At 37.2% G+C, this 17,794-nt stretch overlaps 2 protein-coding genes across 5 annotated transcripts; one reads left to right on the top strand and one right to left on the bottom strand.

Annotated features, from left to right (window-relative positions):
- Positions 1-1,379: 1,379 nt before the first annotated feature.
- Positions 1,380-3,985, top strand: LOC142521453 (uncharacterized). 4 transcript variants are annotated; one of them, XM_075624654.1, is made up of 9 exons: positions 1,380-1,496; positions 1,561-1,746; positions 1,841-1,925; positions 2,229-2,373; positions 2,471-2,551; positions 2,770-2,862; positions 2,928-2,999; positions 3,141-3,257; positions 3,729-3,985. In XM_075624654.1, the coding sequence occupies exons 6-9, from the start codon at positions 2,806-2,808 to the stop codon at positions 3,825-3,827; spliced, it is 345 nt and encodes a 114-aa protein (XP_075480769.1). In that variant the 5' UTR covers positions 1,380-1,496; positions 1,561-1,746; positions 1,841-1,925; positions 2,229-2,373; positions 2,471-2,551; positions 2,770-2,805; the 3' UTR covers positions 3,828-3,985. The 4 variants fall into 4 exon arrangements, 3 of the variants coding, with proteins under 3 accessions (XP_075480769.1, XP_075480770.1, XP_075480768.1); XM_075624655.1 differs by having other exon boundaries at positions 1,421-1,746; positions 1,834-1,925; XM_075624653.1 differs by having other exon boundaries at positions 1,423-1,746.
- An 11,794-nt stretch (positions 3,986-15,779) lies between these two features.
- On the bottom strand, positions 15,780-17,450 carry LOC142521189 (cytochrome b561 and DOMON domain-containing protein At5g47530-like). Its single transcript, XM_075624416.1, has 3 exons — positions 16,768-17,450; positions 16,434-16,688; positions 15,780-16,258 (listed from the first exon to the last, which is right to left on the bottom strand). The coding sequence occupies exons 1-3, from the start codon at positions 17,398-17,400 to the stop codon at positions 15,953-15,955; spliced, it is 1,194 nt and encodes a 397-aa protein (XP_075480531.1). The 5' UTR covers positions 17,401-17,450; the 3' UTR covers positions 15,780-15,952.
- Positions 17,451-17,794: the final 344 nt, after the last annotated feature.

Below are 17,794 nucleotides of genomic sequence, written 5' to 3'. Positions count from 1 at the left end.
AAACTAAAATTAATTATTTTGACTCTATTTATTAATGTAAGCTCCTTTTTAAATGAATAATTTTACAAAAAATATTTTATGTGATAAATTTAATAAATAAAATTAAAAAAATATGTGATAAATTATTACAAGCACGAAACATTTTTAAATTTGAAAATAAATTAGACGTAATGCATGTATATATTAAGAAGAAATAAAAGTACAAATCAATACATTTTATAATATTTTTAATTTTCAATTGTTCTGTATTTTGAATTTATGGATATTAAAAAATTTAATAATCATTTTTAGTAGTTTCTGGAAATGTGTAGTTTTTGGTTAATCTAATTTATGAATTGATAGTCATTAACAAAATTACCTAAAAACAAGAAAATTAATATGGTCAACTTATAAAACAAAATGCAAAAATAGAGTGTATTTATAAAATAATGAATTTAGATTTAAAAAATATACCTGATTTATCTTCATCCCCAAGTTGTACCGATAAAATAAATTAATTACAAATAATGAAACAACTAAAAATATAAACAATAAAAACATGGACGCCGTTTGTCGTAGCATTTTGACTTGGAAAACCATAATTGCATTAAGGGGTGGGCATAAAACCCGAAAAACCGAAAAAACTGAAACATTTAAACCGAAATACTCGGTTTGGTCGGTTTTTTCGGTTTTTCGGTCGGTTTTGTTTTTAAAATTTATAAAATCCGATTTTTCGAATCGGTTTTCGGTTTTAATTCCCCAAAAAACCGAATAACCAAATCGAACATATTATTGTTAAGTATAGGGTTTTTATGTATAATGGACGATATTATTGTTTAGTATAAGACTTTTTATGTATAATGAGCCTATTAGGATTTAGGAACTTAGTATCATTAACTCTCAATTTTCAATATGATTGTTTTCTCTTCTTTCATACCGCTAACCAGTCGACGTTTTCTTGTCTTTTCTGTATATATTTCTTTAAATTTTTCGTAAGATGATTGGTGTTCCATTCGAGCTGGTTGACACATTATTATCATTCCTATGATTTAGATTTTAAAGCATAAAGTGACGTATAATTTTATTATTAACAATTTTTAGCTAACAGTATATACTTGGCCATATAAACACTAGTAGAAAAATCGGATTTTACTTCGGCAGGCGTTACTTCGACAATAATAAATTACGAAGTAATACATTACCAATAACTTCAGTAATAACACAAGCGAAATAAAATAATATATTTTACTTCGGATGTTTAAAAACACGGGCTTCACTGTATTTTTTTATTATATTTTATTTCGACATATCAATGTTGACGAAGTAAAAAATAAGGAAAATAAGTTCATACTGAAGTAAAAAGATGAACCGATAAGTTTAATTAAAAATATGTCCACACACACTAATCACTGTCTATTCCTCTCTATTCGCCGTCTAGGGTTTTTGCTCCTCCGTGTCTAGTCCAATGCCGGATGATGTGCACTATTCAACCATCTGACCCAATGCTTACGATGGCGGTGTGTTTTCTTGCTCGGATTATTCAGTCATTTTTTAATTTCTAAGATCAGTGTATGAATGTAGGTGGATAGTGGGTTGAAGGATGACTTGGTATTAGGAGACCCAGATGCTCCGCGCTTTGTGCTATGGAATGGGAAGCTGAGGCCAGTGCCCTCGAAGCTTAATGACTTCCCTTTCTTTGATTTAATGAGCTTTCCTGGTAAAATTAGAGCAGGTCTTGGTGCAATCGATCTTCGGCCACCGCCTCCAGTTTGTGCCCTTAATCCTTCCTCGTATTTCCAGTTTCCTGCGTAGTAATACTATCGAGTTTCTTCTCATATTTGAATATTTGTCAAGGTTACAGGGTTACGAGGAATCCATTGAAGAATTTGTCAGACGCAACCTTGGAGATGAAGTTTTTGAGCGTTTGATAGAACCATTTTGCTCTGGTACTCTTAAACTTCTTCCTTCATATATTTTTGTCTTTTCGGTAGTGTCTAAACTGTTTTATTCATTCATTCCTTTATCAACTCTTACTGGTCTTCCAGTGATTATGTGCTCTGAATTCTGGTAAGATTGATCCATCAAATGCAATGGAAGATGGTGATATTGTGCTTCATGATCTGTTATGTTATAGTTTACCATTGTTTGTTGATTTCACAATTTTTTACATTATGTTTAGGATGCTAATTAGTATCCTGATATGATTTTTAGGTTGTAGAGAATAATATTTTATGTTTCATTTGATGCAGGTGTTTATGCTGGAGACCCCTAAAAACTGAGCCTGAAAGCGGCATTTGGTAAGGTCTGGAAACTGGAGCAAAATGGTGGTAGCATCATAGGTGGAACTTTTAAAGCAATCCAGGAAAAATCTGGCTCTAAGGCACCTCGAGATCCGTAAGGACATATTTGCTAAAATCTTTCTTGTGTTTTGGACTTTGTGTTTGTATAATAAGCTTGCATGTTTGAATTTTTAACTTGGTGTATGTAACAGGCGCTGACCCTAGCAAAAAGGTCAAACAGTAGGATCGTTCAGAAAGGGCTTGTCAATGCTGCCTAATGCAATTTCATCGAGGTAATTTTTATTTTTAGATCTTTTAATTAAATAAAAATGTTGAATTTCTTCTTTCTTTTCTCAAAATGTGCGTACATGTATGATACTTTCGCTGCCTGAGTCCCGACCAGGTTTGACACCCTTGTCAAACCTGGTCAAACCTGGTCGGGACTAAGCTGGCATTTGTTTTGCTTAATATTCTCTTGCCACATCACTATGGCTAACATTTGCTTGAACAGGTTGAAGCAGGTGGTTCTGGTGTTGTTTCTCGAAGAATGACTGGGCAACAATCAGGAACTGATCCATATGTGTTTATGGTTCCCAACAACAAGGTAACGATGATGCTTGTTTTTATGTTATTTTTACTCATTTAATTAGGGTCAATGGCAATTTTTAGGTGGGTCTTGTTATTTGCAAAGGAGGTGAAACCATTAAGAACATGCAAGCAAGGACTGGCACTCGCATTCAGGTTGGTTTTCCTTTCGGTTTATAATGCTATTATGTGGTTTGAATATCTGATAGAGCTGCTACTTCTGGTTTTCTGAAAATTGTATCTGTGTTTTGATTTTTTTCTGGTGCCGTGAGTGTTGCCTGTTACCAAATATTTCAGGTTATACATCTCCAGTTGCCACCTGGTGATACATCCAAAGAAAGGACCGTACAGATTGATGGCACTAGTGAACAGATTGAGGCTGCTAAACAGTGGGTTAATGAAGTAATCAGCGAGGTTTGTTAAATGGTTACATATGACTACACTTATCTTTTATGCTTTATGTTCACTGTCATTTAAACTTGACAAGTTATTAACATGATATTAATTTACCTGTTTATTCTTAGTGATGTATCATAGCTTGTGTTAGTTTCCTCATATGAAGTTTTAACTTGTTAAATTTGTTTCACCCTTAATTTTTTTGAAGTGTTAACAATGTATTATGCAACTGTGTATGTTTGTTTGTGTGCCTTCCCTATTTGCCACTTGTACATGTAGAGGATTGCAGATATCTTTGCCACATCTGTCTACCTCTACGGCATGGTTGATATGGAGTCAATCTTGTGCAAAAATGATCCTTGGGTGGAGATCAGATTTTGCTGTTTTATTGTTGAGATAATTGCTTGAGATGAATTGTTGTCATTGTGATATATTTTATATTAGTGATAAAAAAGAAGAATCTAATGTATTTTATTTTTCAAATTTCAGTTTGCAGGATGCATCAAGAACCAATATTACACCCAATCTCAATATGACGAGGTCAGAAGTGAATGGAGTGAATTTTTTTACTCCTATGTAGGCGCTTAAATGGATGGTGTATGTTGGGATAAATATTTTGTTTGTCATTGTGGATTTTTGGATATACTTTTGGTTTTGTTGATACATTTTTGTGTTATTTGTGGATTGATGAATATGTAATTGTGGATTCGTGGATATTCATCATTTTTAGATGGATATTTTATGAATTTAATTATATTAGTGTATTAAGTCATATATTGCGAAGTCTTTCTTTAACAATTACTTCATCAAAATAAAAAATAATGAAGTGTAACAGGTAAATTACTTCGTTGTTATTTGCAAATTGTGAAGTAACATAGTATAAAACACTTCAACAAATAGGATAAATGCTAAAGTTATAAATTATATTTACTTCAAAAAATAGGATAAATTGTGAAGTTGTTTGTGACTGTTACACCTCACCAAAATACATAACTACAAATTCTTTCAGATGAATTACTTCGTCACTCAATGTAAATTGTGAAGTAAAATATTATAAACTACTTCGCTAAATAATAATTAAGACGAAGTTATATATAATATATTACTTCATTACTTACAATAATCGATGAAGTAAAAACACATTTCTTACTTCGGCACCAGTCCAATTCTGGACCGGTTTTCCTTCGAAAACCTGCCAAAGACTTCAGTATTTTCAATCATACAACTTCGGTTATTATGCGAAGTAAAATGTACATCTATTACTTCACGTCCATATACTTCGGCACTGTAATGCATGAAGTAAATATTACAAGTTGTTGATTTAGTAATTTGAGATTACTAAATAATTAATTAATTTTAAAGAGGAAAATATGACATATGTTAGTCATATAAAGTCCAAATGATTTGAATTTTGGATATAACGTAGAAAACTCAAAGATATAGAAGTTTCATATTTTGAGTTTTGAAAAATTTGATTGTTTGACTGGTCCAAAGGGATATACCAGTGTTAAAATGTTAAATATTATATATTATATTATATTATTATATTAATATAATATAATATAACATTTAAAAAAAAACAAGATAAATGTGAAAATTTTGCACCGTGATGAATCTCATTTCACAGAGAGAGGAACAGAAACGTGAGGGGAGAAAGAGAAATAGAGTTTCGATCTTTCTTTTCGATTGTGCGACTTATCGGTTTATCCAATCGACGAACCGAATTCAGTTTTGGGATCATTGACACGAGGTCTTCGATTTGAGGTATAAATTTCATATTTTTGGTGATGTTTAAAATTCGTCGATTTTTGGAATAAATTCGATAAATTGTTAAATCATACTGAAATTGAAGATGTTTGAGTAGTGTATTATTTTAACGAAGTAGAGAAGATTATAGTGGTGTTATTTTGAATTATTCCTAATTTGTTTTAATTAGGGATTTTTAATCGTTGGGTTGAGATTGGAGAGTTGTTTTTCAGTTGTTATTAATTCTGATTATATATTCGGAGTCTACGAAGTATAGGCTACATGTTGATATAAAGTTTTCGTAATTTGACGGATGTTGTAAAATAGCCTATTATTTGAAGTTAATTAATTAGGGTGTATTTGATGGTAGTATTGTGAATTAAATACACCAGAATATTAAATTGTTGAACAATACGAATTTATAATCGAGTTTTATATTTTGTTGAATTAATTATTGTTGGACTATTTGATGTTATATATTGAGGCTGTTATAACTGTGTTGATACGGTGACAATAATCTGATAATTATTGTTGAATTATTTAGATACATCGCAAGCCTCAGGATCAAAGAATTAACCATATTTGATATATATACTCGATTATCAGGTACGTGTTGACATACGAGCATATGTTGTTATTGTTTAGTATTGATGAATACTATTGTGTTGAACGATGGTAAATCACTGGATATGGGTGATTTGATATTATATTTGTTGTTGTTTATTATTGTTGATGTTGTTGGCTGTCGTTGTTGGGAGACGTCACGTTGATGTTGTTTGTTCAACGATATTGCTGTCGCCGGAGTTGGGGTGCGACGTATCGTGGATGTTATTCGTTCGACGATATTGCTGTCGCCGGTGTTGGGGTGCGACGTATCGTCGATGTTGTTGTTCGTTAAACGATATTGCTATCGCCGGAGTTGGGGTGCAACGTATCGTCGATGTTATTGTTGCAGTGTGATGTTGTTGAGGTTGTTTGATGGTTGATTGTCCAGAAACGGCAAAGGGGGTATTTCTGTTATCATTTCAGTTATATCTTATGTTGTTGTTAATATAACTGTTATGTATTACGATGATGATTGTTGTATATGCTCACCCTTTGGGGGCTGTTTCTGTTGGACAGGTTACAGGACTATGCCTTGAGACAGGATAGTGGTGAAGGACTAGGTGTGTCTAGTCAAACAGTCCTGTAGTTGATAATAGATAGAGACAGTATAGCTTATTGTCTTATTTGAGTTGTTGTGTATGTATTTATTGTACTGTTTCTGCTACACTGACGTAGATAGTGTGGTGATGGCATTATTTTGTCGTGTATGCATTATATTATTACGTCGTCGAAAAGAAAATTTTTATGCATATGACGTCACATGTTGTATGATTACGTGGCGAGGTTTGGGGCGCCAAATTTGGTGGTATCAGAGCAAATGTTAGATGTCTGAGATGGTTAGGAGTTGGGTTTGTGATGAGGGAGTTTGATGACGATATTATCTGCGTGTGTCTATGCATTTGACTTGTTTTTGATGAGTTCTTGGTATGATTGATTGTTCTTTAGTTGCGTGTGCTTTTGTGCGAAATGTGTGATGATGATTACTGGATTGTAATTGTTAAATGTTATGATTAACAATTTGATTTCCAGTGATGGCAGCTAGAGAACAGGTACATCCACACGAGGAAACAGAAGAGGTTGACAGTGGGTTTGGACAGATGAATCCATTGCCACCTCCTCCTATGGGACAGGCACCTGCAGATCAGCCTTTATTGCCTGGTGAGTTGACTTTGGCACAGTTCAACAATTATCTTCCACCGAGATTTGATAATTCTGAGACTGGTGAGCGAGCAGAGGAGTGGATTGAGAGGATAGAGCAGATATTTGTGACCGCTCCGTGTGCTAGGTCTGCTTGGTTACGATTGGCTACATTTCACCTTTCGAGGAATGTACTATTGTGGTGGCAGATGACTGAGGCCGGATTGAGAGTCCAGGGCCGTACTATGGATTGGGATGTGTTTCGCTCTCGTTTTCTTGATAAGTATTTTTCTATAGCAGCCAGACAGAAGAAAGAGAGAGAATTCGAGGATTTGAGACAGGGCAGTATGTCTGTTGCTAAGTATGAGTCTCGGTACTCTGCATTGTTGAAATATGTGCCACATATTGCTACAAATGTTCATGCTAAGATGAGGCACTTCTTGAAAGGGTTGAAGTTATAGTTATTTGATCGTGTGCAATCGAACAACCCAGTATCATTTGAGGATGCAGTGACGAGGGCTGAGATGGCTGAGTTGGTTATGCAAGAGTATGGGGCTCAGGGATGATTATCAGAGCCGTTTAGGGAGTCATTGCGACCGCATGGACAGTCTTTTAAATATCAGAAGGGTTCATCTTCTTCTTCAGCATCATCTGGGAAGCGTCGATTTGATTCACGACGTGTTGAGAGTCGTGGGAGCAGTTCTCAGTCTGTTCAGGGGCAGAGAGGGGAGTCCAGAGCAGTGAGATGTTTTCGTTGTGGGGGACCTCATCCGATCAGAGATTGTACACAGACCGAGATCACCTGTTTTGAGTGTGGCGGTGTTGGTCATCTGGCGAGACAGTGTCCTAGTCGTGAGGGGCAGCGAGAGCCTAGGAGTGCTAGAGGTAGATCCTCAGAGAGAGGAGGACGACAGCCTCAGCAGTTTACACCACGACTTTCTGGAGGATAGCCACGTATGCAAGGAGCTGGTCCGCCTGACGCACAGGTGTATGCTTTGACCCGGGAGCAGGCCGAGGAGGCACGAGAGGAGATGATAGCGGGTAAGTGTTATTTGTGTTCTTATCCTGCTTATATTCTTATTGATACAGGTGTCTCACATAAATTTATATCGAAGAGGTTTGTGGTTGAGCATCATATGCGCTCGTCTCCATTGTCTATGCCTCTTTCTGTTTCGACACCTTCTGGAGTTGATATATCAGTTGTATCTATGATATCAGATGGTATTATTTCTTATGAGGGCTATGAGCTGAGATCTGATATGATTATTCTAGAGATGACTGATTTTGATTGTATTGTGGGAATTAATGTGCTTAGCAGATATTGTGCGACAGTTGATTGTTATCAGCGGTTAGTATATTTTTATACAGATGAGAAAGAACGTTGGACTTTTTATGGTAAAGGTTCTCGTCCCCGTGTTCCGTTGGTATCTGCTATCCGGATGTCTCGGTTATTGGAGCATGGACACGAGGGTTATCTTATTTATGCTGTAGATGTGACAGAGAAGAAGAAGGAGGTGGGAATAGAGGAGATACCTGTAGTTGCTGAGTTTGCTGATGTATTTCCTGATGAGATTCCAGGTTTTGCACCAGTCCGTGAGGTGGAGTTTGGGATTGAGTTGATGCCAGGTATTTCTCCTATTTCTCGTGCTCCTTATAGAATGGCACCAGCAGAGTTGAGAGAGTTGAAAGCCCAGTTGCAGGACTTGCTGGACAAGGGATACATTCGCCCTAGTGTATCGCCTTGGGGTGCACCAGTCTTATTTGTAAGAAAGAAAGACGGAACAATGCGGCTTTGTATTGACTATCGACAGCTGAATAAGGTAACGATTAAGAATAAATATCCCCTCCCTCGTATTGATGATTTGTTTGATCAGTTACAGGGAACCTTGGTATATTCGAAGATTGATTTGAGGTCAGGATATCATCAGATACTAGTTATAGAGGAGGATATTCAGAAGACAACATTCAGGACCAGATATGGGCATTATGAATTTTTGGTTATGCCGTTTGGGTTGACAAATGCTCCAGCTGTGTTTATGAGTTTGATGAATAGGGTATTCAGCCTTATCTCGATCTATTTGTTATTGTGTTTATTGATGATATATTGATATATTCCAGGAGTGAGGCTGAGCATGCAGGGCATTTGCGTTTAGTGTTACAGGTGTTGCGAGACAGACAGTTGTATGCCAAACTCAGTAAGTATGAGTTTTGGTTGGATCGAGTGGTCTTCTTGGGTCATGTTATATCGAGAGATGGGATTTCTGTTGATCCAACGAAGGTCGAAGCCGTGTTACAGTGGTCTGCACCTACATCTGTACCGGAGATCCGTAGTTTCTTGGGTTTAGCAGGTTATTATCGTCAATTTATCGAGCGATTTTCAAAGATTGCTAGACCTTTGACACAGTTGAGTCAGAAAGGTGTGCGATTTCAGTGGTCTGAAGCATGTGAGAGGAGTTTTCAGGAGTTGAAGCACCGACTGACGACTGCACGGGTGTTATCAATTCCTACAGAAAACGAGAGGTTTGTTGTTTATACTGATGCATCATTACATGGTTTAGGATGTGTTTTGATGCAGGATCGACATGTTGTGGCATATGCCTCGAGACAGCTGAAACCACACGAAACAAGGTACCCTGTGCATGAGTTGGAGTTGGCAGCCATTATCTTTGCCTTGAAGATATGGCGACACTATTTATATGGTACCTCGTTTACGATTTATACAGATCATAAGAGTTTGAGATTTTTGTTTACCCAGACAGAGTTGAATATGAGACAGAGACGATGGCTATATTTTCTGAAGGATTATGATTGTGAGATTGAATATCATCCTGGTCGATCCAATCTTAAAGCTGATGCATTGAGCCGTAAAGTGAGTTGTACTGCAGAGAATGTGAGTCATTTATCAGCTATGATGATGTCTTGTTGTTCCTTGGGATATGATTTTGATATCTCGACGACTCCTATCCAGGTATTTACCTTATTAGCTGAACCTGATATATATGGTTGTATTCGTGATGCACAGATGACAGACGAGAGAGTTCAGCGATGGAGGGAGTTAGTTTCTCAGAAACAAGATACTCGTTTTCGAGTGGCTGATGATGGCAGTTTGAGGATGAAGGATAGATGGGTAGTTTCTTATATATTTGAGTTGCGCCAGGGCCTGTTGCAGCGTGCACATTGTAGTCGATATTCTATCCACCCTGGTGGTAAGAAGATGTATAAGGATCTACGTTCTTAGTTTTGGTGGAAGGGAATGAAACGTGATGTGATTGATTTTGTACGTCGATGTCTCAATTGTCAACAAATCAAAGCTGAAAGGAGAAGGCCGGGAGGTGAATTGAGGAGCTTAGAAGTACCGACTTGGAAATGGGAGCACATATCGATGGATTTTGTGACTCATTTGCCAAGAAGCACTGGAACTATTGATGCTATTTGTGTGATTGTTGATCGATTGACGAAAGTTGCTCATTTTATACCCTATAGCATGAGTAGTACGTACTTGACGATGGCACAGTTGTATATACGAGAGATTGTACGACTGCATGGGATTCCAGTGTCTATTATATCTGATAGAGATCCTCGATTTACTTTTCATTTTTGGGAAGGATTGCAGACTGCGATGGGGACAGAGTTGAGATTGAGTACAGCTTATCATCCTCAGACAGATGGTCAGACTGAGCGTACTATTCAGACGCTGGAGGATATGTTGCGTGCTTATGTTATGGATTTTAAATCTGTTTGACAGTCATCTATTCCATTGGTGGAGTTTGCATATAACAATAGTTATCAGAGTAGTATTCAGATGGCTTCATTTGAGGCATTGTATGGGAGACGTTGTAGATCTCCGTTATACTGGGATGATGTTGATCGAGCTGCAGTTATCGGTCCTGATATGATTCATGAGATGGAACATAAAGTAAAGTTGATACAGCAACGATTGAAAGCAGCTCAAGATAGACATGCCGCATATGCCAATAAAAGACGAAGACCCTTAAAGTTTCAGCAGGGTGATCAAGTATTTTTGAAAGTTTCTCCTTTTCGTGGCACAGTGCGATTGGTTATGAAAGGAAAGTTGGCACCGAGGTATATTGGTCCGTATGAGATATTGCAGCGGATAGGCACTTTGGCTTATCGATTGGCTCTACCTCCATCTTTATCTGGTATTCATGATGTGTTTCATGTGTCGATGTTGCGGAAGTATGAGCCGGATCCTTCACATGTGTTAGATATTTCTGAGGTTCAGTTAGATCCTGATGTGTCTTATGTTGAGAGACCAGTTTGTATTTGGATCGATCTGAACGAAAACTTCGTAGTAAGCTTATACCGATGGTAAAGGTTCAGTGGGTACATAGAGGTGTCGAAGAGGCCACTTGGGAGACAGAGCGGCATATGAGGGAGCTCTACCCCTCCTTATTCTGATGGTATAACGTTTCTTTATTTATGCATGTTATTACTGTTGTTGATTAATTTCGGGGTCGAAATTCATTTAAGGGGGGTAGAAATGTAATGCATGAAGTAAATATTACAAGTTGTTGATTTAGTAATTTGAGATTACTAAATAATTAATTAATTTTAAAGAGGAAAATATGACATATGTTGGCCATATAAAGTCCAAATGATTTGAATTTTGGATATAATGTAGAAAACTCAAAGATATAGAAGTTTCATGTTTTGAGTTTTGAAAAATTTGATTGTTTGACTGGTCCAAAGGGAATTACCGGTGTTAAAATGTTAAATATTATATATTATATTATATTATTATATTAATATAATATAATATAATATTTTAAAAAAAACAAGATAAATGTGAAAATTTTGCACCGTGATGAATCTCATTTCACAGAGAGAGGAACAGAAACGTGAGGGGAGAAAGAGAAATAGAGTTTCGATCTTTCTTTTCGATTGTGCGACTTATCGGTTTATCCAATCGACGAATCGAATTCAGTTCTGGGATCGTTGACACGAGGTCTTCGATTTGAGGTATAAATTTCATATTTTTGGTGATGTTTGAAATTCGTCGATTTTTGGAATAAATTCGATAAATTGTTAAATCATACTGAAATTGAAGATGTTTGAGTAGTGTATTATTTTAACAAAGTAGAGAAGATTATAGTGGTGTTATTTTGAATTATTCCTAATTTGTTTTAATTAGGGATTTTTAATCGTTGGGTTGAGATTGGAGAGTTGTTTTTCAGTTGTTATTAATTCTGATTATATATTCGGAGTCTACGAAGTATATGCTACATGTTGATATAAAGTTTTCGTAATTTGACGGATGTTGTAAAATAGCCTATTATTTGAAGTTAATTAATTAGGGTGTATTTGATGGTAGTACTGTGAATTAAATACACCAGAATATTAAATTGTTGAACAATACGAATTTATAATCGAGTTTTATATTTTGTTGAATTAATTATTGTTGGACTATTTGATGTTATATATTGAGGCTGTTATAACTGTGTTGATACGGTGACAATAATCTGATAATTATTGTTGAATTATTTAGATACATCGCAAGCCTCAGGATCAAAGAATTAACCATATTTGATATATATACTCGATTATCAGGTACGTGTTGACATACGAGCATATGTTGTTATTGTTTAGTATTGATGAATACTATTGTGTTGAACGATGGTAAATCACTGGATATGGGTGATTTGATATTATATTTGTTGTTGTTTATTATTGTTGATGTTGTTGGCTGTCGTTGTTGGGAGACGTCACGTTGATGTTGTTTGTTCAACGATATTGCTGTCGCCGGAGTTGGGGTGCGACGTATCGTTAATGTTATTCGTTCGACGATATTGCTGTCGCCGGTGTTGGGGTGCGACGTATCATCGATGTTGTTGTTCGTTCGACGATATTGCTGTCGCCGGAGTTGGGGTGCGACGTATCGTCGTTGTTATTGTTGCAGTATGATGTTGTTGAGGTTGTTGATGGTTGATTGTCCAGAAACGACAAAGGGGGTATTTCTGTTATCATTTCAGTTATATCTTATGTTGTTGTTAATATAACTGTTATGTATTACGATGATGATTGTTGTATATGCTCACCATTTGGGAGCTGTTTCTGTTGGACAGGTTACGGGACTATGCCGTGAGACAGGATAGTGGTGAAGGACTAGGTGTGTCTAGTCAAACAGTCCTGTAGTTGATAGTAGATAGAGACAGTATAGCTTATTGTCTTCTTGGAGTTGTTGTGTATGTATTTATTGTACTGTTTCTGCTACACTGACGTAGATAGTGTGGTGATGGCATTATTTTGTCGTGTATGCATTATATTATTACGTCGTCGAAAAGAAAATTTTTATGCATATGACGTCACATGTTGTATGATTACGTGGCGAGGTTTGGGGTGCCACAGGCACTTAACTACCTTAATACTTCATTGAATACGCGAAGTAAAAAGCGATTTTTCTACTAGTGTAAACCGAACCGTATTACAAAAAACTGAACCTAACCGTAATAAAAAAATTTTGTTTTGGAATAGAGATATTCAAAACCAAAAAACGAAAAACCGAACCGTTGTTGCAACGTCCCGAAAATTTGAAGGTCCACGTAAACCACATGTATGCAAGTTATTAAATTTATTTTGTATTTTATTAAATTATTTTAATGCCTTAAATGCAGGTTCATTTCATTAATTTATGCTTTAATTCATGGTTTATTTAAAGTTTCATGCATTAGGATTTTAAGTTGCTTCTCGTGCTCGAACGAGAAACAAAGACCGTGGATATTCAGGAGTGTTATTGGGAGTGTTTTCAAAAACGTACCTAAACGAAAAAAATTTCGGGAGTGTTATTGTGCTTGATGGGTTTATTTTAGTGCCTAATGGGCTCAAAACCCTTTTATCCATTTAAATTAATTAAAGACACATTAGTATATTATGTTTTGACTTAAACTCTACCTAATCAAACCCTGAACCTATCTAACACCCCTTGGCCGCGCCCTTCACTTGTCCAGCAACCATTCTCTCAAAAATACAGGCCATCTCAAAAATCTCCAAAGCTTTCAAGTAAAATTCTTCCCCGCCTCTCCGGTGCGCGTTCTTCGCAAGAGTCTTCAAGTTTTTAAGCTTATAAATGATAAGGCACGCCTTGTATCATTCTTTTCTCATCATTTACACCATTAATATGCTGTTGGATATGCTTTATATTGAAATTTCGTTGGTCTATCATATAGCATCATTTTTGCAAAGGTTTTGACATGAACATGAATGTATCTTGTGTAAAACTCACGTTTTTCATGTCCTTGTGCGAGGGGATGCTGATTTTGAGTTCTAGGGTGCTGATAATGTCGAGAAAGAAGCGGGTTAAGAGCAGGAGTCGAAACTTGGTTTTTTTAGGTGAGGGCCGATCGGTACTTGGTGTAGATTGGCAAGATCGAAGGCCTGGGTGTGTGCCGCCTTGCATGGCTCGATTCCATCCAAGAAGCTGACCCTATTGGTTCGTGACAGGGCTGGGAGAGGGCCATACACAACTGGTCGTGGTCTAGGAGTTTGTCGGAGGGCTAGGTTAATGTGTGGCTCGGTTGTCTTGTGCGGCACAGGTTTGTGGGTATCGCAAGGGTCTGGTGTTTTGGGCAGTAAGGTTAGCTTGGTTGGTCAAGGAGAGCCTATTGGGTTCAAACATGGTCCCAATATAGTTGGTTAGGTGCTGGCTCGCTTGGTCTTGGGCTAGGATCGGAAATATGGAAAGTTACTGCACTAGTGTTTCAAGTATGCACGTATAGAAAATTTTAGCAACTTTCGGGTTGATTCGGGCTAAAACCGGAATCTCGTTCCAAGTTTTAAAACGAGTCGTTTAAATTTTGAAATGAGCTCGAGTTTACGTCTAAGAAATGTATTTAATTATGTTTTGGGATGTTTTAAGGAGTTTGGTAAGCTTCAGGTCGAAATGTTGAGGTCCAGGGATAAAACGATTATTTTGGGTTCCAGGAGCAAAATGGTGATTTTGCACCCGGGTCGAGTTTTTAGTCCTGGCAGCGCTCTGAGCACAATTTGACATGTTTTTAAACGTTTATGTTACCTGGTACACGCCTTTTTATGTATTTATGAAAATACGTTGCACACTTGATTTTAAGGAAAAATTACTTTTATGTATGATTTTGACAAGTGATGAAAATGATGATGTTTTTGAAGGATGAAAGTTGGTTGTGACTGACGGTATAGGTAAAAGGTCCCAGAGGGTGCTCGTTTACGGGAGAAGACTCTAGAGGGAGCCCGACGATTGTATTTCAATTGACATGATATGATGATATGATAGGCTAATGCTCAATTGACGGGTGAAAGTGTCGCTGATGTCCCCGCCGCCCGGTTCCGTGGTTATACGTAGATGGATCCATCGAATAGAACTAATACGATAGAGCTGATACGAAATTCAAAGCTAATGAATTGAATTCAATAAAAGAAAATGTAAACGTTATGAGACATATTTTGAGACATTATGCTATTATACGATATGTTTACGTTTATGCTTATGAAATGTATGTTAATTACAGTATTTTTCAATGTTGCATGTTATGTATATGTACTTGCTATTATCATTAAAGATGTGTTGAGTCTTTAGACTCACTAGCTGTGAATGATGCATGTGATCATTTTGATCAGGAGACTGGAGGTGATGATGACTGAACGGACGGAGCTTGTGGTGCACGTTAACCCGATGACCTTGTATTCTTCCACAAGAATATGATTTTGTGGGATCACGTTTAATCAGTTTTTTTAAATGGTTGATGATTTTATTTTGTTGAGGATTTTGTTAGATTTTAAAATGTTTGATGTCTTATATTTTTATACGTTAATTGTTGAGGTTGGTTGTTTTTTTTCATAATTTTAACTATGGTTATTTTATTTAGAAGTTGGCTGATTTTGCTAAATGTATGTTTCCAATCTTATGTATTTATGTGGGCATGGTTTCGACCATTGCATTTAAAAAAAATGTTCCGTGGAATTTTAAAATGAGTAGACGTTTCAGTTGTAGAGTAAAACCGGACCAAACCGACTGTTGGCGACCCCTAGTTGGGGATGTAAAAAAACACAACACCAAACTAAATCAAATGGACAAATAAATAAATTCTACACTCTTAATGTAAACTGATCTATATAGGCCAATAACCTAATCCACATATAAAAAAAAATATATATAATTATGACAAAGTAATAATAATAATACAAATTAGTAATATGAATCACGTGATAAGAAATGTTCATGGGAACTAAGCTTAATATCCATTGGCACCATTCATCCCGCTAACTGTATGCGGGTATTTATCGGAATCCGGTCGCCCCTTTCTCTTGATCACAATAAACCATGTAAAGGCTTCCAATATAGCAGCATTGGCTCCAAGAAAGATGAGAACCCCGATATACGCTCGTTTCCATTTCTTCTCCCGATCCAAGATGTCGAACCCTTCGAATATGTTTATGATACTAAGGATGATTACCGAGTATCCGATCCCGATATGGTACATGTTCCAGTAGATTCTGTATTTATGATCCGGCTTTGGCCTCAACAGCAGGGCAAACACCTACAAACCAATTCAATACTTCAACAAATATACAATTGTTTCATATGGATTGTTAAAAATTTGACACTTTTTTAGTCTTGTCCAATGCATCATTTTCCGATGCTGAAATACTTGTTTATTGGATGTTGAAATACTTGTTTTTTATATTTATATTTTAATCTATAAATTTATTTACCTGAAGTGTTCCAAGGGCAAACAGGGTGATTCCTATCTTTCTATGAACAGAATGCACTACTCCGGAAGAATCGCTGCCGAGTTTGAGGCCCGTGCCCCAGCCTGCGACTCCCACGATATACGCCGAAGTTTGGCACGCAGCGTGCAGGTAAAACCACGCCGGCTTTGCGGCCTTGAAGACCTTCAAGTACCTAGCAGTCATGGCGCCAATCGGGATCAAAATCCCCCAACTCACGACATTCAGAACTCCATGAACCTGTGTGCAGATAAAGATACACCATAAATCTTGAAATTTATTAAATTTGACTGTAGGCAATTCATTCATCTGCGCTTACGTTTTTCCTGCGCTCTTTCGACCCCCTGCTGGCTGCACCTGTGTCAGCAGTTACTCCGCTGGAGAAATCGATGTTGCCGAAAGATCTCAGATGCTCCGGAGTTTGCGGGTGTACCTGAAGAATATTTCCCGAAACATCCCCGTGTTGCCAAACTTGAACAAAACTTGTTCCCGCACTTGGGAGCGCAATAGTAGCGAAGATGGTCATCTGATTGCCCCTAAATTCAGCAGTAAGATTGGAGACCTGGAAGCTCAACGGACCCTGTCGCAGCTGCGTGGAGGTATAATCGGGTATTGGAATGGGAGAGGTGTAGGCCTGAACATCACCGCTAGAGTTGGTGAAAGCCACCAAGCACTGCGCCCCAGGCATGGCGCCACCGCTGGGGTTCAGTGCCCACACAACCCAGTTGAAGGCGGTGAGCTGCGTGTGCCTGTACGCTAAGTCAACCGAGTGGTTCGACTGGTGATAGGTCCAGTGCAGGAAGGCGTTCAACGCAGGGAGAGTGACGCAGGTCGCGTAATTCTGGCCGCGGAACGAGAAAGAGCAGTTCTGAGCATTGGATGAAGCAAAGAGGAAGATTACTGAAAAGAAGACAGAGAAAAGGAGAGCGTTCATCGAGAATTTGCAACCCATTTTCGCTTTCTTGGAGGGTCGATCGATCGATGATTTGGGTCGACTTTGTTGGATTGTTTTTATAGGTGCAGGAAAATGTAGTTGCCACGAATGGGGGAGGAAAAGTATAATAGAGTTGTAGGTGAGAGTTTGACTTGTTCTTCCGTGTGGAAATTTGCTGCAACCGAGTCTTGTGGAATTTAATAAGTGAAAATGCTTGATTTTCTTCGTATGAATATTATATATATATATTTATATAGACAGTCGCGTCAAAAAAAAAAAAAAAAAAACTAAAATTAACACCTGTGAATCGGATTTTGATAATCTAATAAGTTAGAATTATATAATTAGATATTGATGCTATCCGCGCGAATCAGGCGTGATGTACGTGAGCAATCTACCGGATAACGATGAT

Source organism: Primulina tabacum, chromosome 12, assembly GCF_025594145.1.
Source record: "Primulina tabacum isolate GXHZ01 chromosome 12, ASM2559414v2, whole genome shotgun sequence".
NCBI lineage: Eukaryota > Viridiplantae > Streptophyta > Magnoliopsida > Lamiales > Gesneriaceae > Primulina > Primulina tabacum.
Note: the sequence above shows the minus strand (reverse complement) of the source record. Positions and strands in the feature narration are given on the sequence as shown.

Bases quoted from the DNA above. Each gene is read 5' to 3' on its own strand.
- LOC142521189 (XM_075624416.1), bottom strand. From the start codon at position 17,400: ATGGGTTGCAAATTCTCGATGAACGCTCTCCTTTTCTCTGTCTTCTTT. The intron at 16,689-16,767 runs GTAAGCGCAGAT...ATCTGCACACAG, and splicing joins CGAAAGAGCGCAGGAAAAAC to GTTCATGGAGTTCTGAATGT. The intron at 16,259-16,433 runs GTAAATAAATTT...ATTGGTTTGTAG, and splicing joins TTGCCCTTGGAACACTTCAG to GTGTTTGCCCTGCTGTTGAG.
- LOC142521453 (XM_075624654.1), top strand. From the start codon at position 2,806: ATGACTGGGCAACAATCAGGAACTGATCCATATGTGTTTATGGTTCCC. The intron at 2,863-2,927 runs GTAACGATGATG...GGCAATTTTTAG, and splicing joins TTATGGTTCCCAACAACAAG to GTGGGTCTTGTTATTTGCAA. The intron at 3,000-3,140 runs GTTGGTTTTCCT...CAAATATTTCAG, and splicing joins GGACTGGCACTCGCATTCAG to GTTATACATCTCCAGTTGCC.